General features: G+C 43.0%; 1 protein-coding gene across 6 annotated transcripts in view; it reads left to right on the top strand.

Annotated features, from left to right (window-relative positions):
* taok3a (TAO kinase 3a) overlaps window positions 1–26,271 on the top strand; it is a 171,807-nt gene that overhangs the window by 67,903 nt on the left and 77,633 nt on the right. For all 6 annotated transcript variants that reach the window (XM_085961790.1, XM_085961792.1, XM_085961788.1 and 3 more), the window contains exons 4-7: window positions 7,866–7,937; window positions 8,159–8,260; window positions 15,551–15,596; window positions 21,936–22,032. In XM_085961790.1, the coding sequence (XP_085817916.1) occupies window positions 7,866–7,937; window positions 8,159–8,260; window positions 15,551–15,596; window positions 21,936–22,032 (317 nt within the window). The remainder of the gene's footprint in view (window positions 1–7,865; window positions 7,938–8,158; window positions 8,261–15,550; window positions 15,597–21,935; window positions 22,033–26,271) is intronic.

The raw sequence follows: 26,271 nt of genomic DNA, 5'->3' as shown, positions 1-26,271 counted from the left end.
AACCTTAAATCTCTGTGCCCCTAGTCCTTGTACCATCAACTGGTGGGAATAACCTTTCCCCGTCTAGCCTAGCCGATCCAAACCCGTCATAATCTTGTACACCTCTTATCAAATCACCCCTCAACCTCCTTTGCTGCAATGAAAACAAATCCAGCTTCTCCAACCGGTCCTTGTAGCTAAGATCCCCCATCCCCAGAACCATTCTGGTAAATCTCCTCTGCACCCTCTCAAGGGCCTTCACATCCTTCCTAAAGTGTGATGACCAGAACTGGACGTAATACTCCAGTTGTGGCCTAACCAGCGCTTTATAAAAGTTAAGCATAACTTTTCTACTTTTGTATTCAATACCTCTATTTATGAAGCCCAAGATCCCATATGCTTTGTTAACCACTCTCACTATGTCCTGCCACCTTCAGGGACCGATGCAGATTAACTCCCAGGTCCCTCTGTCCCTGCACACTCTTTAAAACTTTGCCATTAAGTGTATATTGCCTCTCCCTGTTCCTTCTGCCCATTCTGCTAGCCTGTCTCTGTCCTGTTGCAGTCGATTGGTATCATCATCACTGTTCGCCACACCCCCAAGTTTGATGTCATCAGCAAATTTAGAAATTCTACTGTGTTCCAATATCCAGATCATTTGTGGCTCCAGTACTGACCCTTGGGGAACACCACTGTCTACCATCCTCCAGTCTGAAAAACAGCCATTTATCACAACTTGCTGTTTTCTGTCCTTAAGCCAATTCCTTACCCAAGCTGCCACTGACCCACCTATTTCTTGAGCCTCAATTTTGTTAACCAGCCTTCTATGTGGTACTTTGTCAAATGCCTTCCGCAAATCCATGTAGACAACATCCATTGCATTCCCTTCATCAATCCTCCCTGTTAATTCATCAAAAAATTCAATTAGATTAGTCAAACACGATCTGCCTTTTACAAATCTGTGTTGGCTCTCCTTAATTAGCTTAAACCTCCCCAAGTACCCGTTAATTTTTTCCTTGATTATTGTTTCTAAAACTTTATCCACCACTGATGTTAAACTGACTGGCCTGTAGTTACTAGGATTGTCCTTACACCCTTGAACAATGGTGTCACATTTGACACTTTCCAATCCTCAGGGAAGGTTGGAAAATTATGGCAAGCCCTTCCGCTATCTCCTCCCCCAATTCCCTTTGCAACCTGGGATGCAAGCCATCCGGACCAGGCGACTTGTCCACTCTAAGCATACCCAACCTTTGTAGTACATCCTTGTCTATCAATTTTCACCCCTTCCATTGCTTCTACTTTTTCCACTTCTACCAATATTGTCAGCATCCACCTCCTTAGTAAACACCGATACAAAGTACTCATTGAATATTCTAACCTTGTCCTGCGCCTCCAAGCATATAACGCCTTCTTTGTCTCTAATAGGCCCCACCCTGCCTCTTACTAGCTGCTTACTGTTTACATGCCAGTAGAAGATTTTTGGGTTCCCTTTTATGTTAACTGCCATTCTACTCTCATATTCTCTTTGCCAATCTTATTTTCATCTTCACTTCCCCTCTCAACTTATTGTATTTGGTCTGGTTCTCCCTTGAAGAATTCACCTGACCTACATCATACACCCTCTTTTTTTTTGTTTCATTATCTTCTCTATCTCCCTTGTCATCCACTTGCTTTGGTTCCCTTACCCTTCCCTCTTGTTGGAATGTACCTATCCTGCACTTGGAACATCTCCTCCTTAAAGATCACCCATTGTTCCATTACAGTTTTTCCTGTCAGTCTTTGGTTCCATTTTATGCTGGCTAGATCATTTCGAATCCCATTGAAGTTAGCCCTATTCCAGTTTAGAAGTTCCTCTCTAGATTGTTCCTTGCTCCCCTCCGTTACAAATAATTCAAAAGAACTCACGGCATTTAGATTACCTGCCAGTATAGAAATGACCAGGCGTGCTTTTTATTAAGGCTGGTGCATTGGCGGGGAGGGAGGGTGCAGTAATATTGAGAAGGATTCCTGAACCAGCGTCGGCGGGAATCCTGAGCGGCAGAGCGGGGCTAGAAAAGGCCCCAGCGACCAGGTAAGGCCTCACAGCGTCGGCGGGAATCTCGAGCGGCAGAGCGGGGCTATAAAAGTCCCAGAGACCAGGTAAGGCCTCACAGCGTCGGCGGGAATCCTGAGCGGCAGAGCGGGGCTATAAAAGTCCCAGAGACCAGGTAAGGCCTCACAGCGTCGGCGAGAATCCTGAGCGGCAGAGCGGGGCTATAAAAGTCCCAGAGACCAGGTAAGGCCCCACAGCATCGGCGGGAATCTCGAGCGGCAGAGCGCGGCTATAAAAGGCCCCAGAGACCAAGTAAGGCCTCACAGCGTCGGCGAGAATCCTGAGCGGCAGAGCGGGGCTATAAAAGGCCCCAGAGACCAGGTAAGGCGTACCAGTCTCCAGTCTGGGAACTCGGAGGGAAGGAGAGAGGTAAAAAGTAATCCAAGTGTGACGTCACCAGAAAGGGGGTAAGTGATTGGTAAGTATTTCTCCCTTTTTAAGCTTAAATCTCTTTGGTTTATAGTTTCTAAGGTGTGATATTCACCATCTAGAATCGGGGCAGAGGGTATTTAAGAATAATATTAATAAATTAAATTAATTACATAGAATGGGAGATCAGGTGATGTGTTGCTGCTGCAATATGTGGGAGCTGGTGAACACCATTGATGCTCACGGTGATCACATTTGCAGTAAGTGTTGGCTGCTCGAGGAACTCCGGAGCCGCAGCCCTTGCACTTGTCCAACAGGTTCGAGGCTCTTACTCCCTGTGAGGATGGGAACAGGGACTGCGGGGAGGATGAGCAACCTGACCACAGCACCGTGGAGCAGGGGGCCATTCAAGTGGGGGGGGAGTTAAAAGAAATGTTGTAGTGGTAGGGGATAGTATCGTTAGGGGGATAGATAGAGTTCTTTGCAGCCGAGAGCGAGAGTCCCGAAGGCTGTGTTGCCTGCCCGGTGCCAGGGTTAAGGACATCTCCTCTGGACTGGAGAGAAACTTGGAGGGGGAGGATCCAGTTGTCGTGGTCCATGTTGGTACCAACGACATAGATAGGATAAGGAAGGAGGTTCTGCTGAGGGAGTTTGAGCAGCTAGGGGCCAAATTAAAAAGCAGAACCACAAGGGTAATAATCTCTGGATTATTACCTGAGCCACGAGCGAATTTGGCTAGGACAAATAAAATTAGAGAGTTAAATGCGTGGCTCAAAGACTGGTGTGGGAGAAATGGGTTTTGCTTCCTGGGACACTGGCACCAGTACTGGGGCAGGAGGGAGCTGTTCCGTTGGGACGGGCTTCACTTGGCCAGTGCTGGGACTAGAATCCTGGCGGATCATATAACTAGGGCTGTAGAGAGGGCTTTAAACTAACTAGTGGAGGGGAGGTTCCTAGAGAGCAAATAATACAAATGACAACAGAGAAGGTCATAGACTTAGGTAGCAGTGGGGAAATTAAAAACCAGAGCATGTCAGGAAGGGGCAGAAGGTATGGAGTAAAAGGTAAAGTAATAAAAAGGGCAAAAGCAGGAACTAAGTGTCACAAAACATCTTTGAAAGTTCTCTACCTGAATGCATGTAGCATTCGTAACAAAATAGATGAGTTAATGGCACAAATAACTACATATGGGTATGATCTTGTGGCCATTACAGAAACATGGCTGCAGGGTGACAATGCCTGGGAATTAAACATACCAGGTTATTTAACGATCAGGAAGGACAGGCAGGAAGGAAGGGGAGGTGGGGTGGCTATGTTAATAAAGGAAGGAATCACGGTAATACAGAGAAATTATATTGGGTCAAAAGATCAGGATAATGAAACAGTTTGGGTGGAGGTAAGGAATAATAAGGGGAAAAAACACTAGTGGGCGTAGTCTATAGGCCTCCGAACAGTGGCAACCCTGTTGGATGGTGTATCAATCAGGAAATAGTTGAGGCTTGTAATAAGGGAACATCTATAATTATGGGGGATTTTAACTATCATATTAATTGGACAAATCAAATTGGGCAGGGCTGCCTTGAGGATGAGTTCACTGAGTGTATTAGGGATGGGTTTCTTCAGCATGTAACTGAACCGACCATGGGGCAAGCAACCTTAGATCTGGTCCTGTGTAACGAGACAGGATTAATTAAAAATGTCCTAGTAAAGGATCCCCTTGGAATGAGTGACCATAACATGGTTGAATTCCATATTCAATTAGAGGGTGAGAAGGTCGGATCTCAAACAAGCGTGCTAAGCTTGAATAAAGGAGACTATGAAGGTATGAGAGCGGAATTGAGTAGAGTGGATTGGGAAAATAGATTAAAGGGTAAGACAATACATGATCAGTGGTGTACATTTAAGGAGTTATTTTACAACTTCCAAAAAATACATATTCCATTGAAGAAAAGGGTGTAAAAGAAAAGACAGCCATCCGTGGCCATGTAAAGAAATTAAGGATAGTATTCGACTAAAAACAAGGGCATATAAGGTAGCCAAATCTAGTGGGAGGATAGAGGATTGGGAAAACTTTAAAAGACAGCAAAAAATAACAAAAAGATTGATTAAGAAAGGGAAGATAGATTATGAAAGTAAATTAGCAAAAAATATAAAAACAGATAGTAAGAGTTTTTATAGTTATATAAAAAGAAAAAGGGTGGCTAAAGTAAATGTTGGTCCCTTAGAGGATGAGACCGGGAAATTAATGGTGGGAAATATGGAGATGGCAAAAACACTGAATATTTTACATCAGTCTTTACAGTAGAAGACACTAAGAATATCCCAACACTGGACAAACAGGGGAAGGGGGGGAGGAGCTAAACACGATCAAAATCACTAAGGAAGTGGTACTCGGTAAAATAATGGGACTCAAGGCAGATAAATCACCTGGACCTGATGGCTTACATCCTAGGGTCTTGTGGGAAGTGGCGGTAGGGATTGTGGATGCAGTGGTAATAATTTTCCAAAACTCCCTGGACTCGGCAAAGGTCCCGGCAGACTGGAAAACTGCTAATGTAACACCCTTATTTAAAAAGGGCAGTAGACAGAAGGCTGGAATCTATAGACCGGTTAGCCTAACATCTGTGGTAGGTAAAATATTGGAGTCCATTATTAAGGAGACAGTAACAGGACATTTGGATAATCATAATTTAATAGGACAAAGTCAGCATGGTTTTATGAAGGGGAAGTCATGTTTGACAAATTTGCTGGAGTTCTTTGAGGAAGTAACGTATAGGGTGGATAAAGGGCAACCAGTGGACGTAGTGTATTTAGACTTCCAAAAGGCATTTGACAAGGTGCCACACAAAAGATTATTGCTGAAGATAAAAAATCACGGGATTGGGGGTAATATTCTGGCATGGATAGAGGATTGGCTATCTAACAGAAGGCAGAGAGTTGGGATAAATGGTTCATTCTCAGACTGGCAATCAGTAACTAGTGGTGTTCCGCAGGGGTCAGTGCTGGGTCCCCAACTCTTTACAATCTATATTAACGATTTGGAGGAGGGGACCGAGTGTAACATATCAAAGTTTGCAGATGATACTAAGATGGGAGGGAAAGTAGTGAGTGAGGAGGACATAAAAAACCTGCAAGGGGACATCGACAGGCTAAGTAAGTGGGCAGAGATTTGGCAGATGGAATACAATACTGGAAAGTGTGAGGTTATGCACTTTGGCAGGAAAAATCGTAGAGCAAGTTATCTTAATGGCAAGAAACTGGAAAGTACTGAAGTACAAAGGGATCTGGGGGTCCTGGTGCACGAAACTCAAAAGGTTAGTATGCAGGTGCAGCAAGTGATTAAGAAGGCCAATGGAATGTTGGCTTTCATTGCTAGGGGGATAGAATATAAAAATAGGGAGGTATTGCTTCAGTTGTACAAGGTATTGGTGAGACCGCACCTGGAATACTGCGTACAGTTTTGGTGTCCATACTTAAGAAAGGACATACTTGCTCTTGAGTCAGTACAAAGAAGGTTCACTCGGTTAATCCCGGGGATGAGGGGATGGACATATGAGGAGAGGTTGAGTAGATTGGGACTCTACTCATTGGAGTTCAGAAGAATGAGAGGCGATCTTATTGAAACATATAAGATTGTGAAGGGGTTGGATCGGGTGGATGCGGGGAAGATGTTCCCGATGATGGGTGAAACTAGAACTAGGGGGCATAGTCTTAGAATAAGGGGCTGCTCTTTCAAAACTGAGATGAGGAGGAACTACTTCACTCAGAGGGTGGTAGGTCCATGGAATATGCTGCCCTAAAAAGCTGTAGAAGCTACATCATTACATAAATTTAAAACAGAAATAGACAGTTTCCTAGAAGTAAGGGAATTAAGGGTTCTGGGGAGCGGGCAGGAATTTGGACATGAGTCTAGGTTCGGATCGGACATGGCCCTGTGGGTAGCGGAGCAGGCCCAGGGGCCGTGTAGCCTGATCCTGCTCCTATTTCGTGTGTCTAATTCTGTTAGATTCAGGAGATGGTTCTGTGATAGTGGATTGGCGGTTAGGATCAGATCAGCCATGATCTTATTGAATGGCGGAGCAGGCTTGAGGGGCCGATTGGCCTACTCCTGCTCCTATTTCTTATGTTCCAGAAAAGTGCTTTTGAAAAAAATATTGTAGGAAAGAAGTGGCAAAAAGGACCATACTCTGTGGAGGAAAAAAAACATTGGCAAAGATTTTCCAGGAGCAAAATAGGAGTTCAACATCTTGCAACTAAGAGGATATATGGGCAATGTATGCCTTGGAGAGGGTGTGGAGGAGATTTACCAGAATGACACCAGGGATGAGGGACTTTAGTTATGTAGGGAGACTAGAGAAATTGGAATTGTTCTCCTTGGGACAGAGAAGATTAAGGGGAGATTTAAGAGAAGTTCAAAATCTCTCTCGCGTTGGGTTGAATCACCATTTTCTAATATATTGCGATACTGCAGGTACAGCTGCATAGTGATTATGTCACTGGACTAATGATCCAGAGAGTTCAAAAACCCATTTGGTTCACTAATGCCCTTTAGGGAAGGAAATCTGCTGTCCTTACCCGGTCTGGCCTGTGTGACTTCAGACCCACAGCAATGTGGTTGACTCTTAACTGCCCTTTGAAATGGCCTAGCAAGCCACTCGGTTGTATTAAAGAAGGCGGCTCACCACCACTTTCTCGAGGGTTATAAATGCTGGCCTTGCTGGCAACGTCCACATCCTGTGAATTAATTTTTTTTTAAGTCACATTCTAGTGTAGAGCAAGCAAAATGCTCATTTTGTTCACTTTGGTGAAACACCAGAATGCATTATCGCCTGTGTATCTTCTGAATCTGAAATGCCCGCCTTCTATCTTGGTTTCTAATGTGCTAGAAATTGGCACTTTATGCTGCCAATATAACAGGGTGGATTTACATTTTATACCGATAAATCAGGCCCAGTTGCCAGCAATTGAGTTCATATGTATGGGTGTGCATGTGGTAAAATGGAAATTTGTTTCTTTTGGCTCATACTTAACCTAGTTGGTTGGAATGCCAATTGTTGAAGTAGCAGAACAAGATCATCAAAGATTACAGTTGCAACTGGAGCAGTAAGAAAGATTGACCTACCTGCACATTTCAAAGTGACATTTAAATTCTGACATGCCTGATAAATAGCCATGTAATTAAGTATATCTCCATAGGTGGGATTAGTGGGCATTTTCATTGTGGTTCCTATTTTATAAACCCTAGGTGATAGACCTAATGGAAATGCTCTAACCCTCACCTTGTATGATTTCTGGAATAGGAATGGTAATAGCTTCACTGTCTCCTGCACTTTAGATGGAGTAAAATAATGTTCTTATTTGAGAGTTTTTTTTAAAAACACAGATTATTCATTGGAAATATTTTTGTTTATTTAACCTTCAGGCCAGAAATGCTCGCACATCTGAGGTGGTGGCAGTCAAGAAAATGTCCTATAGTGGTAAACAAATAACAGAGGTAAGGAAATTTAAGATTGTTCCATTTTCTTAAATATTTCAACTCAGCAATTTTTAAAAAGGAACATTCTTGTCAGATTCGAGCCTATTTTTTGAAGGAATTGCTTTGCAGTAACCAGTGACATAATTATATTTAATATTTTGGGGTTGGGTCTTTTAAAATGTGCAGCGAATCTATTTTATGCACGTTATTTATCTAACCTTATTAATTATTATTTACAGAAATGGCAGGACATTATCAAAGAAGTAAAATTTCTGCGGCAGCTCAAACATCCAAATACTATAGAATACAAAGGTTGTTACCTAAAGGAGAACACTGCCTGGGTAAGTTGCAGTGTTTCCAAATTTTATATAATCATACTGTACACTTAGTATCTTAAAGGGGTAAAATGGACAAATTAAATACAGAAGCAATTTTAGAATTGGAAACTGATGCTCTATCGTGTCAGTTGGTGAAAATTACTACTGTCAGAAGTGCTTTATTGCAACCAGGTGAACACTATAAAGGCTACATGTAGATCAGTAACCATGAGGTACTGCAGGAAACTCTTCATTATACGGGACCGGCGTGGTGCCGGTTTATCAAAAAATCCGGATTACAGAGAGGTATAGTTAAAAGGTACGAGAGCTCTGTACACAGCTACAAATCCAGGCTTCCCTGTTGTTTAGCAACAAGTGCAGGAACCCCAGTTACACAGCCACAGATCCCGGAACTGCCACTAATATGAAGTAAAACTTACCTGAACGTACTCCTGAATTTTGCCGGTTAACAGAGATTTCCGGTTATTTAGGTGCCGGTAAATCGAGAGTTTCCTGTATGTAAATCATCTTGAATGCAGGGTAGGCACCAGATTTCATTGGAGCAGCATTTTTTGAGGGCTAAATCTTAAAGCTTGAGCACATTTTTTCAGCCTTCACCACTTCAATAAAAGCAAAATACTGGTGGTTTGCTGGAAATCTGAAAAAAAAAATTCTGGAAATACTCCAAGTCAGGCAGCATCTGTGGAGAGAGAAAGTTCATGTTTCATGTCGATGACCTTTCGTCAAAACTGGAAGAAGTTGGAGATGTAACTGTTTTAAAGCAAGTGGAGGCCTGGAAGGGAGGAGGCGGAGAGGAAAGAACAAAAGGTGGAGGGCGGGAGTGATTAAATGACTAAAGGGATGATGGTACAAGGCAAAAGGGGGTGGTGATGGGTTCTATAGGAGCTGTAAATGGCAACAGCAGAACCATTACCAGCATCTGCTGTCTGGAAAAATGGTAAGAGTTATTGAAATCAATGTTGAGTTTGAAAGGTTATAAAGTGCCTATTCGAAAGATGAGGTGCTGTTCCTCGATCTTCCCTTAAGCTTCATTGGAACAGTGTAAGAGGCTGAGGTCAGAGTGGGAGTGGTACAAAGAATTAAAATGGCAAGCAAGCGGAAGCTCAGGGTCACGCTTGTGAACTGAACAGAGCCGTTCAACAAAGTGATCGCCCAATCTGAGTATAGTCTCCCCAGTGTAGAGGAGACCACATCGTGGGCAGCGAATACAGTATACTAAATAGAAAGAAGTACAAGTAAATCACTGTTTCACTTGGAAGGAGTGCTTGGAGTTCTGGGAAGTGAGGAGGTGAAAGGGCAGGTGTTGCATTTCCTGCGCTTGCACAGGAAGGTGCCGTGGAAAGGGAAGTGGGTATTGGGGGTGCTGGAAGAGCAGGATATCGTGGTGGGAACGGCCCCTTCGGAATGCTGAAAGGGGAGAGGAAGATGTGTTTGGTTGTGGCACCGCACTGGAGGTGGAGGAAATGGCAGAGGATGATCCGTTGAATGTGGAGGCTGATGGGGTGGCCGATGAGCACAAGGGGGGACCCTATTGTGGCTGTGGGAGTATGGGGAAGGTGTGAGACAAGTGTGTGGAAAAAGGACGGACACGGTTGAGGGCCCTGTCGACCACAGTGGATGGGAATCCTTGGTTGAGGAAAAAGGAAGACGTATCTGAAGCACTGTTGTGGAAGGTGGCAGTGTCTGAAAAGATGTGACGGAGAAACTGGGACAATGGAATAGAGTCCTTTACAGGAAGCGGGGTGGGGAAGTGTAATCAAGGTAGCTGTGGGAGTCGGTGGGCTTATAGTACATATTGATCGATAGCCTATCCCCAAAAATGGAGACAGAGGTTGAGGAAGGGACGAGTTGGAGATGCACCATGTTAAGGCGAGGGAGGGATGGAAATTTGAAGCAAAATTAATGACATTTTCTTGTTTGGGGCGAGAGCAGGAAGAGGCACCAATACAGTCATCAATGTACTGGAAAAAGAGGTGAGGAAGGTGACCTGAGTAGAACTGGAACAAAGAATGTTCCATGTATCTCACAAAGGCAGACATAGCTAGGACCCATACAGGTTCCCATAGCTACACATTTTACATAGGATATACGGCACAGAAACAGGCCATTCGGCCCATCTAGTCCATGCCGGTGTTTATGCTCCACTCGAGCCTCCTCCCATCTTTCCTCATCTAAATCTATCAGTGTAATCCTGTATTTATTCCCTTCTCCTTCATGCTTGTCCAGCCTCCCCTTAAATGCATCTATACTATTCGCTTCAACCATTCCCTGTGGTAGCGAGTTCCACATTCTCGCCACTCTTTGGGTAAGAAGTTAATTCTGAATTCCCTATTGGATTTCTTGGTGACTATCTTATATTGATGGCCTCTAGTTATGCTCTTTCCCCACAAGTGGAAACATTCTGTCTAATCTATTAAAATATTTCATAATTTTAAAGACCTCTATTAGGTCACCCCTCAGCCTTTTTTCAAGAGAATAGAGACCCAGCCTGTTCATCCTTTCCTGATATGTATACCCTCACATTTCTGGTATCATCCTTGTAAATCTTCTCTGCACCCTCTCCAGTGCCTCTCTCTATATCCTTTTAATAATATGGCGACCAGAACTGCGTGCAGTACTCCAAGTGTGGTCTAACCAAGGTTCGATACAGGTTTAGCATAACTTCTCTACTTTTCAATTCCATCCCTCTAGAAATAAACCCCAGTGCTTGGTTTGCTTTTTAAATGGCCTTGCTAACCTGTGTCGCAACTTTGTGATTTGTGTATCTATACTCCGAGGTCCCTCTGTTTCCCTACCCCACCTAGACTCGCACCCTCCAAGTGACGTGACCTCCCCATTCTTCCTACCAAAATGTAATACCTCACATTTAGTTGTGTTGAACTTCATTTGCCCATTCTGCAAGTTTATTAATGTCCTCCTGTAATTTGTTGCAGCCCTCCTCAGTATTGACTATCTTTTTTTTCCTCTCTCTCTCTCTCTTCGCGCCCCCACCCCCCCCCCCAAAAAAAAACATTTGGGATCATCTGCAAATTTAGAAACCTGTGTTTTTGATTCCAAAGTCTGAATCATTAATGTAAATTGTGATCAGCAGTGATCCCAGCACCGATCCTTGTGGAACACCACTATCCACCTTCTGCCATTGTGAATAGCTACCCTTTACTCCCACTCTCCGCTTTCTGTCTTGAAGCCAGCTGGCAGTCCATTCTGCTACTTGTCCCCTGACTCTGCATTCTCTGACCTTATTCATTAGTCTGTTATGGAGATATCCCTTACCCTGGTACTGGGTAGGCAACACACCCTTTGGGAATCTTGTTCTTCGCTGCAGAGGACGCTATCTATCCCCCAAATTATAGAGTCCCCTATTACTACCACATTTCTATTCTGCTTCCTCCCCCCCCCCCCCCCCCCCCTGCCCACTTTGGACAGCCTTCTGAGCCACAGTGACTTGGTCTGCATTGTGGCTGTCCTCCCTGCAGTCTTTCTCCTTGTCCTCACAGGTAGTGAGTATTTCGTACCTGTTGGACGGGACCAGTGTCTGCGGGACCTCCTTCTCAACCTCTCCTAAATCCCCTCTACCCCTCTCCCTAACAGGCACACCCTCCCATTCCTGAACCTGTGCTTTCCTCTGGGGTGTAACTGTATTCTGGATAAAATTGTCCAGAAATTCTTCTCCCTCCCTTGTGTGTCGGAGTGCCTCCAACTTGCACTCCAACTCAATGATTCGAGATGGAGACATCTCTTGCAGACGTGTTTGCTCGGGACAGTCTCGCACATACTGCAGTCCGGACGCACAACCTGCCCTGCCATATCGTAGACTAGCCTTACTTTATTTATTTAATTCGTTAAAGTCTTTATTCAACGATTATTTATAGTTATATTAAATAGTTTAACTAGTTAAGCTATAAATTTAATACAGTATGATCTAGTTTCCCGCTCCTAGTTTAAACCACTGCCCTAGGTTAGAGAGAAAAAAACCTTAATACAGTACTCACCAACCAATCGCCGACCTGCTGCCCTGTGACGTCACTCTTCGTTTCTTTTTGGAAATCGTTGACGATTTGGTTGCCACTGGTGTCTCCAATCAGGTCGGCGCTGTTTCCCCCACTGTTTTATGCTCCGCCGTCGCTGATGTCTCCAATCAGGAGGAAGTGAGTGGAGTCAAAGAAGAAGTTGTTTAATATAAGGACGTGTTTAGCCAGGTGAAGGAGGGTGGTGGTGGATGGGGACTGGTTGGGCCTCCGGTGAAAGAAGTGGTGGAGTGCCTGTAGGCTGTTTTGGAGGTGTAGAGGGACTGGATGTTCATGGTGAAAAAGAGGCAGTTAGGGCCAGGAAACTGTTGAAGTGGTGGAGGACATCAGAAGAGACTGGACAAGAGGAGAAAAAATAGTCAAGATAGGAAGAAATAAGTTTGTGGGGCACGAACAGGCTGAAACAGTGTCTCTACCAAGGCAGTCCTGTTTGTGGATCTTGGGAAGGAGGTAGGCTGTGCTGGGTTGGGGGACTGAGGTTGGAACTCGGAGGTGGGAGTAAAAGTTCTCCAGAGGAGATGAGGGCAGTGACGGTGTGGGAAACGATAGCTTGATGTTCAGTGCTGGGGTAAATCTTTTCCCTTCAAGTATTTATCCAATTCTCTTTTGAATGTTACTTTTGAATCTGCTTCCACTGCCCTTTCAGGCATTGCTTTCCAGATCACAACAACTCACTGTGTTTATAAAAAAAAAAAGTTTCCTCATGTCGCCTTTGGATCTTTTGCAAATCATCTTAAACCTGTCTCCTCTGGTTACTGACCCTTCTGCCACTGGAAACAGTTGCTCCTAATTAACTCTATCGAAACCATTCATGATTTTGAACACCTCCGATCACATCTCCTCTTGACCTCCTCTGCTCTAGAGAGAGCAACCCCAGCTTCTCAAGTCCCTCATCCCTGGTACCATTCTAGTAAATCTCTGCACCCTCTGGTGCCTAGAATTGAACATCGTACTCCAGCTGAGGCTTAACCAGTGTTTTATAAAGGTTTAGCATTACCTCCTTGCCTTTGTACTCTGTTCCTCTATTCATAAAGCAAAAGATCCCTGCTTTTTTAACAACCTTCTCAACTTTTCCTGCCACCTTCAAAGATTTGTGTACATACACCCCCAGGTGTCTCTGTTCCTGCACTCCCTATTAAATTGTACTATTTAGTTCATCGAGCCTCTCCTCATTCTTCTTATCAAATTGTATCACTTCACACTTCTCTGCATTAAATTTCATCTACCGTGTATCTGCCCAGTCTGTCTATGTCCTCCTGAAGTCTGTTACTACCCCCCTCGTTGTTTACTACATTTCCGTATTTCGTATCAGCTGCAAACATTGAAGTTATGCCCTGCATACCAAAATCCACGTTATTTATATTAATATAAATCAGAAAGAGCAATGGTCCTGCTACTGCCCCCTGGGGGACATCACTGTATACTTCCCTCCAGTCTGAAAAACAACCGTTCACCACTACTCTCTGCTTTCTGTCCCTTAGCCAAATTTGTATCCATGTTGCCACTGTCCCTTTAATCTCATGGGCTTTAATTTTAATAACAAGTCTATTATGTGGTACTTTGTCAAATGACTTTTGAAAGTCCATATACACATCAATCGCACAACCATCTCTGCTCCTTCATCAAAGAACTCAATCAAGTTAGTCGAACACGATTTGCCTTTTAACAAATCCTTGTTGACTTTCATTTATTAACCCATACTTGTCCAAATGCCAATTAATTTTGTCCCGGATTATTGTCTGAAAGTTTCCCCACCACTAACCTTCGGCTGACTGGCCTGTAGTTGCCGGGTTTATTGCTCTCCCTTTTTTAAACAGGGGTGTCACATTTGCAATCCTCCAGTCGTCTGGCACCACCCCCATATCCAAGGAGGTTTGGAAGATTGTGGCCACAGCCGCCGCAATTTCCACCCTTAATTCCCTCTAACCAAGGATGCATCCCATCTGGACCGGGTGAATTTGCCTTTTCTACTTTGAGCCTTTTAAGTGCATCCTAGTTATTTATTTTTTCCTAATGGTCTTGATTCTGAAGAAAAGTTGGGTTAATTTAAAAATATTCTTTGTCCTATAATTTAAAATACTAAAGGTTCCTGTCATACAAACAAAATTGCACCGTCTGGCTTATTAAAATTCAAGGAAATTATTTTTCGCATTCTCAGATCTGTTTTTAATTAATTTTAGTCAGAAGTTAAAATGTGTTTGATTGTTGGGGATTTATAGAATGTGGCTCCAGTGTCATAGGTTGTAAAGACTATGTTGGCGATGCTTCATGTTTCAGTAATAGCTATATTTGCCACTTTGATGTGGTTGTGCTTTTGAAGTGAAAGATCAAAAGTCTGATTCTGAATTCATAGCATTGATGGAGGCCATTTGGGCTTCAACTGGAGCGATGTACTTTAATATTATTTACCTGCCCTTTTCCTGTATCAAGATACACAAAACACTACTAGCGATGCAGGTTAATAAGACCATTTATTAAAAAAAAAGGAAACCAAGCACTGGGGTTCATTTCTAGAGTGATAGAATTGAAAAGCAGAGAAGTTACATTAAACTTGTAGTGAACCTTGGTTAGACAACACTTGGAGTACTGTGCACTGTTCTGGTCTCCATGTTATAAAAAGGATATACAGGGTATATACATTGGACAAGGTGCAGAAACGAGATGATACCAGAACTGGAGAATATACTTATCAGGAAAGGCTGAAGAGGCTGGGGCTCTTTTCTCGAGAAAAGAGAATGCTGAGGGGTGACCTGATAGGTCTTTAAGATAATGAAAGGGTTTGATGGGGTAGATGAAGAGAAAATGTTTCCACTTTTGGGGAGTCCAAAACAAGAGGTCATAAATATAAGGTAGTCATTAATAAATCCAATAGTGAATTCGGGAGAAACGTCTTTATTCAGAGTGGCTAGAATGTGGAATGCGCTACCACAAGGTGTAGTTGAGGCGAATAGTATAGCTGCATTTAAGGGGAAGCCAGATAAGCACATGAGGGAGAAAGGAATGGAAGAATATGCTGATGGGGTTAGATGAAGTAGAGTGGGAGGAGGCTAATGTGGAGCATAAACACTGGCATAGACCTGTTGGAACAAATGACCTGTTGGAACAAATGGCCTGTTTCTGGGCTGTACACTTGATGCAACTCTTGTGTTTTTCCTTTTTAAAACATTTACCCCATTCCTTTTTAAATAATCTAGTTTTTACCTTAATACTTGTGATGTCTTCCATGTTCAAGTAATCCTTAATTAAGTACGTGGTGTAATTTCAGATGGTTATGGAATACTGCCTAGGATCAACTTCTGACTTACTGGAAGGTGAGTTTCTCTCATGAAATTAAACTGAAGATTTCATCAGCCATCATGTAAGCATTGCAAACTTGGGTCTTAAGTACAAAATCAGATTTTCAAATACAGTACATCGCAATTGCTAAACATGGTTATATTTGTACTTTTATGTAAAATATGCACATTTTTCACAGGACCCTATAGTTTTGCCTACAAGAATAATCGGGATGTAAAGCAGGACTTTTTTTTAGTACATATATGGGCTGTCTGGTTTACATCTGAGCCAGTCTGCCCATGAGCCACACATCAGAAATATCCAATATTCTGTTTCCAATCTGGTGGGTCAGCTGGTATAATTTATGCAAATGTGGGGAGGGGTTACAACTGGCCACAGTGCCCTTGGATTAAAAAAGGAAAATCAGTCTGCATTCTGCTTTTGATTGTGATGTACAGCATTCCCAACTGAAAGTGGATGTTTGTAGACCTGGGTGGGGACAGGAATAGGCCTGGTTCTGATGTCCTCAACAGTCTGATTGTCAACACTGTTCTAAAAACTCGTGTAAAGAATGGTCTTTTGAATGAAGAGGCTGAGGGTGACCATGCCCTAATAAAGATGCTTTCGGGAAGGAAGAAAATTGGGGGAAATAAACCACATGTTTGTTGTGCGTCTTCCTTTTATTCCTTTTGAAAAATCGTCTTGCTTTAAGTGTCAGCTGTGGCTCAGTGTAACACTCGCTTCTGAATCAGACGATTGTGGGTTCATCTCCCACTCCAGGGTCTTGAGCACAAAATCTAGGCTGACACTCCATTGCAATACTGAGGTAGATGCTGTCATTCGTATGAGACTTCCAAGCAAGGCCCCATCTTCCCTGTCCGGTGGATGTAAAAGATCCTATGGCACTATTTCAGAGAAGAGCAGGGAATTCTCCTGTGTCCTGGCCAATATCTATCCTTCGACCAGCGCCTAAATACAGATTGTCTGGTCATTATAGCATGTGGGACCTTGCTGTGCGCAAATTGGCTCCTGTGTTTCCTACATTACTTTTGAAGTGCAGACACCATTGTACTTAATTGGCTGGAAATTTCGGACGTCCAGAGGTCATGAAAGGCGCTTTTCCCACATAAATTCCTCGTGTGCGAAGTTTGGGTAGTCTGGTTTGGGAGTCTCTCCAAAACCGCTGCTGTTGCTGCTCTGTGAACAGGAGGTGAATGTGCATTACAAAAAGGAGAGCCATTTAAGTTTAAAATGTTTACCCAAATGTGCTCCCATTACATTACAGCCATGTTTCCCCTCATTCTGGAGAGCGAGAAAGTGAAAATGTGAATGCCCCTGTAGTATGTTTATTTTGCATGTAAACTGCTTTTCCTTTTTTCACACTTCACTAGGAAAAATTTTAATGGCCTGGATTTTGGTGTCAGTGGCTAATAAACAGCTTGCAGCTGCCCACAGACTTTTCATGGGCTTTTGTGTGGCAACTTGCAGTCATTGGGAGTCTGAAACAGTGCAGCATCCTCTACAAGGAACCTGTGACCTTTTAGGAGTAGGACAAGCAACAGCGTGTCTCTTCAACCAATCAGATTGAAGAACCTTACTGAGACAGCGTCTAAACCAGGAAGTTGAAGTTAAAATATTTAATTCAACGCAAAATCATGTACAGAAGTGAAATAGAGGGAAAGAAAGATAAGAGAGATAAAAAGGACAAAGAAAAAGTTCAAAAAACGTTGTTTTAATTTTTACAAACTCTAATGATAATTAAAATCTTAAGGAATGAGACTCCACACTTTTTAAAAAGTAAATTTTCACTGCCAAAAAAGTAATTGGTAGCAATTAAGACTTAGCACGCCATTAAAAATTCACTTACACTTGAATGGACAAGCCCTAACTTTTCTGCCGTGTTTAGTGGGTATCTAGTGGCTAAGTACCACAACTTCACACACTTCGTGTGTTTGAATGCTAAATCTCTCGGCAACATACTGTTGTAGTGAAGCTTGTGGAGGAGCAGGGCAAATTGGACAGCGACTTCCTGATTTCCATGTTTATCTGCACATGTGCGAATGACAGAAGTTGCTGCCTGATTTACTCCTGAATAACTGAACGCTGCTAGCCGTACCATTATTTCTGCTGCAAAATCTGGGCCATTTTGATTTTGTTTATATGCTTGTGGAATGTATAATAGAACTGATATTTAGTAAATAAACAAAGGAATTTGAATGTCCTGGTATGTAAGCCATTAAATTCTGGCTTGCAGTTACAAGAAGTGTTCAAAAAGACTAAAGTTGTTGGGATTCATTGCTGGAATGCTATTCAAATGTTATTTAGAATATTCACTTTTGACTGCCCAACCTTAGGAAGAAATATACTGGCCTTGAAGTCCAACACTCATTCACCAGAATGATACTGGGGAAGAGGAGACTGAGCTATGGTAAAAGGCTCTGTAAACTCTGGTTATATTCCCTGAAAATGAGGAGTGATCTATTTGAGCTGTTCAAAACCATGAAGGGAATTGACAAGGTAGATGAGGAACAACTGTTCCTCTAATAGGATAAGTTAGAACAAGGACACAATTCAAACTAAACCAGTTACATGAATCCAGAAAAATACTACCTTGCACAAAAGGTTATGGGACTGTGGAATGCACTGCCCCAGAAGACCATAAATGCAGGATCAGTTGAGATGCTTAAGAGAGAGATGTGTACTTGGGAAGGAAGAGCATTAAGGGACATGGAGAAAGGATTGGGAATTGGAATTAAAAGCAGTTAAGGCTATCAAATTGATGAAGTCGCCTCGATGGGCTAAATGGCCTACTCTTGTTTCTGTATAATGCTTGCGATTTTCTTCCTCCAACATTATATCTAACTTTCCCTTCGTTTAGAACCCCTTTGCAACAACCAAGTGGGCTGACAGTTTGTTCAGAGTCTGTGCCACTATGCAACAGGTTTCCAGGAAGCAGAGGAGCATTTTCATAGACTGCTTTATATATTTTTTAAAAACGTTTTAGGCCTGCTCTCAGTTCCATCTATACGTTGCCTGACCAGGAAGTACTTGATGCTGACATTCAATGCCTGAAGTACAAAAGTGTTCTATTTCAGAGCACTTGCTTCACCATGAGTTAAAAGTTTACTGGAAGAAAAAAGCTAACACAAATTTAAATTATAGATTTATTCAATTTAAATTTAATTGAGTTGTGCCTGCTTGTGTATATTGGCAATCCTTTTACTTAAAGTAATGCTTTATTTTAAGTAACATTAGCATGGAAGGGAATTTAAAACATTGTTTCAGTTGCTATCAATGTTCCCTCTTTTTCAAAAAAAAAAAAAAAAAAATTTCCTGTTGAGTGGGCCACGAACTCCTTTGAGCACGACCTTTTCATCCATGAGCAAATTTTAAAACAACACTGACGACTGCAAGCACTTAAAAGCATATATACGGTAATGCCATATTGCCACCCCACCATCTCAAATCATGAGACAATCAGAAAAGGTTTGACACAAGTTTAACATAACTTGTCTGCTTTTGAATTCTATTCCTCTAGAAATGAACCCCTGTGCTTTATTTGCACTTTTACGGCTTTTTTAACCTGCGTTGCTACTTTTAATGATTTGTGAATCTATGCCCCTAGATCTCCTCTACACCATTTAGACTCTCTTTTCTAAGGAGTTGGTCGCCTCCTTATTCCTCCTACCAAAATGCACCACCTCACACTTCTCTATATTGAAATTTGTTTGTCATTTACATGCCCATTCTGCAAGTTTGTTTACGGTAGAATTAATTAAAAGCTTTTAGTTGGTCATGTACAAACTCTGTTTATTTTTTTAAAAATTGCTTGTCAGAAATGATAGGATACAAAAGAACTGCGTAATAATGCATTAACACTTCAGAAACGTCACTCAATTACACGGTTATGCATTGACACACAATCCAAAAGCCCAAGGTGAGCTGAAAGAGGCTTCTATTTGTGCAATATGTATTAATTTTAAAGTTTTCAACTTATTAGCCCATCCCTCACGTCACTATAGCAATGGCTGCACAAGCAGTGGCTTTCCTATGGCGCTGACGTGCTGTACGTCCACATAAGTAATTAGAATATTAATCACAAGACAACCAACAAATATTGAAGTGCTATAGCTCTTTAGTTCACAGTATTAAAAAGAATTGAACAAAAACAGGTTTCCGTATTTCCAACTTCAATCACTTCCATTAATAAACGTTGTCGTCTTGACCCAGCACACCCCCACCCATGTAACATGTCAGAAATGCAGCACTTATTCACAAGTGCAGAAAAACACATACACCGAATTAAAAACAAAAAGCAGGAAAAGCTATGATTTAACGGAAATAAACATTCACCTTCATTCTTCCTGGACAGTAGAACCAATCGGACTGACTTGGAAATGTTTACTAATATGTTGACGTAATGATGCTAATTTACAAATGTCGCCTCTAATGTTTTTCTTTCAAACATTCTCCACAATATTGATCCCTGCTCTTATCACAGTGTTGAATTATTTTAGGTACTTCCCAATTAAATAGTGGGAAACAAACTTCATTGTACTCAATTTTTAATCTCTTATTTCAAACATACCAAATTGAAATTGTACATTATCAGTTTAATCAAAGTATTTTGTGTCTTTCTCTAAGTAGCTTCCTGCAATTTTTATACATCATTACATAACTCTTGTTTCTATGAACACTCCACTAAACATTTAAGAGGAAATCTATATTTACATTATTCCTGGGACTTGTAAGGACTATAGAACGACAGACAGAAAAGAATGGTTTGTGTTTTTCCCCTTTTTTAGTTATCTTCCTAAACCGCTTACATTAGTTTTTTTTTAAGTCAATAAAAAGTAACTCCTGCAAATCCTCCCCGCCTTCTTTCTCTTCTCCCCGCCCCCCACCCCCCCCCCCCCCACAGCATGATTGTATGTTTGTGTAAAGCTACTCACTTCAGTCGATCGTTCAAAATCAAATATTGAGATTTTAATTTTAAAATGTTTTAAGCATTTCAGACCCTCTTTAAAAGCATTTGGACTTCAAGAACTGGTTGAAACTTTTTTAGCTGAGGGGAATATAGATTTTTGTTCTGGTTTCTTTCAAAATTATATTTGAAACTTGGGGTGGGGGGGCAAAGTGTTTTTAACACTACTCCATATGTTTGTGAAAAGTTCATTAAAAATCTTAATTATTTTAAGTCCCTGCAGCTTTGACGGAAGATGTTGCTCCAAGTTTCTCTTTCTCTCCAACGCTGCCATTAACCATACAACAAAAAAAAATGCTAATTCCAAACGGAGCTCAAATAAGAAAGTGAATAGTGGTTAAACTTCCTAAGAAGGCGGTGAGGTTATCCCAGCCTTGGCGATGGGTTGGGATCAGTTTTGGAGAAGTTGCTTCCTTTTTTCCTGTTGCTGTTCCCTCTGTCTCTCTCAGACTCTGAGGTACAAACAGGGGCACAAACTTTTCCCCCTCTCTCAAGATTTAAATAACCCTGATGGACTCTTTCAGAAAGGGGACAACACCTGGCAAAATTGAACTGGAACTTACCGCGGGACATCCAACATCACTTTCCCGTATTTTTTTCCGGTTTAAAAAATGTCCCAAATTTAAAAAAAAAAAAAAAAAAAAATTCTCTTGTTTCACCGGTGGCCTAAAACTTGTTTGCTTTAGCCTCCTTCCAGCAGCCATTGTGCACGTGCTGCGCTTTCACCTGTGTTGTTCCAAAGTCGCTTCCTCTTCGCGCTTCCCCTCGCCCCCCCCCCCCCCCCCCGCTCCCTGGCCACCAACAGATCCCCTGCCCTCCGCACAAAAGCGTGGCCCAACTGGTTACTGCGTATGCGCAACTTCAGTGTATCACGAGCAGGCACAGAAGACTGCCGAGGCAAATAATCAGAGCGGGAGATTTTCCTGCTGTCCAGTTGAAAGGTCATAGTTCAAGGGAGAAAACCAAACCCCTCCCGGCATTACACAGCAACCCATCAATCATCGGAACACACTTCAAGAGCTACAATTGGGATCGGCTCTGAGGTCACAAGACTCACAAATGGCTGTCTGGGTTCCCGGGGCCATTGAGTATTGGGCGCCTCCCACGCTCCAGCTGCTGTCCAGTTCTCTGCGCGACTTTTCAATTGAAGTACGCGGCACCTTAGAGGGATGCTATTCTGTTGGAATATTTTAGTGTCCGTTTCATATCCATTTTTAATATTTTGAATGCTTTAAAGAAAAATGAATACCAGCTTTCAAAGTCTTGTTTAATGTTCTGTTCCTGCTGGAATTTTGTGACTGGCTTTTTTCCCTAGTATTTTGATGTGTACAAGGAAAGTGTGGTCCAGATGTCTAGAAATTGATTTTCCAAATTTTATTTCCTCCCATAGTTCACAAAAAACCACTTCAGGAAGTGGAGATTGCTGCCATTACCCATGGTGCCTTGCACGGGCTGACCTACCTGCATTCTCATAATTTGATACACAGGTGAGCTAATATAATATAAATTGTAATTTTACTTGAGTATCTCTTCCCAAGGCGCTTGCAGGAGCGTTATCAAACAAAATTTGACACTGAGCCACATAAGGAGATATTGGGACAGAGAGTCACGGAGTTAAGGTTTTTAAGGAGCGTCTTAAAGGAGGAGAGAGAGGTTTAGGGAGGGAGTTCCAGAGCTTGGGGCCTAGCGAGCAGAGGGCACGGCCACCGATTGCAGAACAATTAATTTCAGGGATGTACAAGAGGCCAGGGGTGGCAGCACTGTGGTATACAGTCGGGAAGGAGCGGCCCTGGGTGTCCTCAACATTGACTCCGGACCCCATGAAGTCTCATGGCTTCAGGCCAAGCATGGGCAAGGAAACCTCCTGCTGATTACCACCTGCCGTCTTCCTTCAGCTGCTGAATCAGTACTCCTCCATGTTGAACACCACTTGGACGAAGCACTGAGAGTAACAAGGGCACAGAATGTACTCTGGGTGGGGGACTTCAATGTCCATCACCAAGAGCGGCTCGGTAGCACCACTACTGACCGAGCTGGCCGAGTCCTGAAGGACATAGCTGCCAGTCTGGGCCTGCGACAGGTGATGAGAGAACCAACACGAGGGAAAAACATACTTGAACTCGTCCTCACCAATCTACCTGTTGCTGATGCATCTGTCTATGACAGTATTGGTAGCACTGACCACCACACAGTCATTATGGAGACGAAGTCCCGTCTTCACACTGAGGACACCCTCCATTGTGCTGTGGCACTACCATGTGCTAAATGGGATAGATTCAGAACAGATCTAGCAGCTCAAAACTGGGCATCCATGAGGCGCTGTGGGCCATCAGCAGCAGCAGAATTGTATTCCACCACAATCTGTAACCTCATAGCCCAGCACATCCCTCACTCTACCATCACCATCAAGCCAGGGGACCGACCCTGGCTCAATAAAGAGTGTAGAAGAGCATGCCAGGAGCAGCACCAGACGTACCTAAAAATGAGGTGGCAACCTAGAGAAACTGCAACACAGGACTACATGCATGCTAAAAAGCAGAAGCAGCATGCTATGGACAGGGCTAAGCGATCCCACAATCAACGGATCAGATCAGAGCTCTGCAGTCCTGCCACATCCAGTCGCGAATGGTGGTGGACTATTAAACAACTAGTGGGAGGAGGAGGCTCCATGAATATGCCCATCCTCAATAATGGTGGAGTGCAGCACGTGCGTGCAAAAGACGAGGCTGAAGCATTTTCAGACAGAAGTGCCGAGTGGATGATCCATATCGGTCTCCTCCTGAGGTCCCCACCATCACAGAAGCCAGTATTCAGGCAATTAGATTCATGTGATATCAAGAAACGTCTGAGCGCACTGGATACAGCAAATGCTATGGGCCCCAACAACATCCCAGCTGTTATGCTGAAGACTTGTGCTCCAAAACTAGCCGCGCCTCTAGCCAAGCTGTTCCAGTACAGCTACAACACCGGCATCTATCCGACAATGGAAAACTGCCCAGGTATGTCCCATCCACAAAAAGCAGGACAAATCCAATCCAGCCAATTACCACCCCATCAGTCTTCTCTCAATCATCAGCAAAGTGATGGAAGGCATCATTAACCGTGCTATCAAGCGGCACTTACTCAACAATAACCTGCTCACTGTTGCCCAGTTTGGGTTCCGGCAGGGCCACTCTGCTCCAGACCTCATTACAGACTTGGTCCAAACATGGACAAAGGAGCTGAATTCTAGAGGTGAGGTGCGAGTGACTGCCCTTGACATCAAGGCAGCATTTGACTGAGTGGCATCAAGGAGCCTTAGTAATACTGGAATCGGGGCAAAAAACTCTCCACTGGCTGGAGTCATACCTAGCACAAAGGAAGATGGTTGTGGTGATTGAAGGTCAATCATCACAGCCCCAGGACATTGTTGCAGGAGTTTCTCAGGGCAGTGTCCTAGGCCCAACCATCTTCAGCTGCTTAATCAATGACCTTCACTCCAACAGAAGGTCAGAAATGGGGATGTTCGCTGATGACTGCAGTGTTCAGTACCATTCACAACTCCTCAGATAATGAAGCAGTCCATGCCCGCATGCAACAAAACCTGGACGACGTTCAGGCTTGGGCTGATAAGTGGCAGGTAACATTCGTGCCACCCAAGTGCCAGGCAATAACTTGTCTCCAACAAGCGAGTGTCTAACCACTGCCCCTTGATATTCAGTGGCATTTCCATCACCGAATCCCCCACCATCAATATCCTGGGGTTCACCATTGACCAGAAACTTAACTGGACCAGCCACACAAATACTGTGGTAATGAGAACAGGTTAGAGACTAGGTACTCTGCAGCGAGTGTCTCATCTCCTGACTCCCCAAAGCCTTTCCACCATCTACAAGGCACAAGTAAGGAGTGTGATGGAATACTCTCCACTTGTCTGGATGAGTACAGCTCCAACAACACAAGAAGCTTGATGCCATCCAGGACAAAGCAACCCGCTTGTTTGACACCCCATCCACCATTCACTCCCTCCACCACCGGCGAACCGTGGCTGCGATGTGTGCCATCTACAAGATGCACTGCAGTAACTCGCCAAGGCTTCTTCGGCAGCACCTCCCAAATCCGCGACCTCTTCCACCTAGAATGACAAGGGCAGCAGGTGCATGGGAACACCACCACCTCCAAGTTCCCCTCCAAGTCTCTCACCATCCTGACATGGAAGTATATCGCCGATCCTTCGTCGCTGGATCTAAATCCTGGTACTCCCTACCTAACAGCACTGTGGGAGTATCTTCACCACGCGGACTGCAGTGGTTCAAGAAGGCGGCTCACCACCACCTTCCCGAGGGCAATTAGGGATGGGCAAGAAATGCTGGCTTTGCCAGCGACGCCCACATCCCATAAATTAATTTTAACAAATTGGAGGAGCGCAGTAATCTCTGTGGGTTGTCGGGCTTAAGGAGGGGCGAGGCCATGGAGGGATTTGAAAACAAGGCTAAGAATTTTAAAATCGTTTCGTTGCCAGGCTGGGAGCCAGACTTGGTGCTAGTTAGGATATGGGCAGCAGACCTATGAATGCTTGGTTCAGCCAATCTATTTCTATTCAAAAGTAAGTAGTTGATTTAGAAATTGTAGAACATTTTAAAAGTTTATCTTCGACAATAGCGGTGAGTAGTTACAAGGTAATGGAGTTTAGGTGACTACCGAATCACCAAGATTTGATGATTCTACAATTCCAGTATATCCCTATCTTTTTAACAGTATACCATCATGATAATTAAGTGCAATTAACATTATACACAGATGAATTGTAATGAAGGAATTAAAAGAATTTGATCATAATTATTGCTTTGCATGTTCACCATACTGTGGAATAAAGCTTAATGATTTGACGCCAGCCTTAAATCTAGTATTAAATCAGTCTGACTATGGAAAGATTGAAGAAAGACCCATTTGGTTCAAGTTACAAGGGGGTTCTGCTGTTGGAAAAGCAGATATAAAGCAGTGAGAGTCAACTTGCATAAAAGAAAGATGCTCAGATCACCGATGCTACTGAACCCGAGAAGGTATCTGTGGCACATTTGTAACAGTGCTGCATAGGAGGCTTGTTGATTAAAATTAAGCACATTATATTAAAGGGAATGTGACAACGTGGATAAGAAGTTGGTCCAAGGATTGAAAAGTCATTAAAAAAAACATGTTTTTTCAGACTGACCGTATAATCAATGGTGTCTGAGGTCAGTGTTGAGATAGGCAGATAGATGTGAAGTGATGCATTTTGGGAGGAAAAATTAAGAGGCTAAACATTTACTGAATGGCAAAACTTTTTAGAGAAGCGGAGACTTGAGGGTTCAGATGGACAAATCTTTAGAAGTGAGAGAAAAGTCAGTAAGGTTTTTAAAGAAAAAAGCATCCCAAGTTTTATCAGTAGGAGCATGGAGTACAAATGCAGTGAGGTAATGCTAAACATCTGCACATGTGCACTTTTGTTACAGATGCAAAACCATCTTAAAATGCTGTGCTTCGGAATTGGATCCTAAAACTGATGAACACAGTCCAATTTATGAAATTCCCTGGGAAAAGCGCAATTAAACTCTGAATAATCTTGGGTTCTATTTACTTAAAACAATTAGACTTTATAACATGGCTCCCATTACCTGCAGAATAATATATTGTTTGATACATATATATAAAACATGTCAACTAATTTAACTGCAAGTTTCACTGTAACACAGACAGTGTGTAGTGTG

The sequence above is a fragment of the Somniosus microcephalus genome, chromosome 19, assembly GCF_052327205.1.
Source record: "Somniosus microcephalus isolate GS21.2 chromosome 19, FLI_Smic_1.0, whole genome shotgun sequence".
Taxonomy (NCBI): domain Eukaryota; kingdom Metazoa; phylum Chordata; class Chondrichthyes; order Squaliformes; family Somniosidae; genus Somniosus; species Somniosus microcephalus.
The sequence above is the reverse complement of the archived record's forward strand: the minus strand, read 5'-3'. Positions and strand labels throughout refer to the sequence as shown.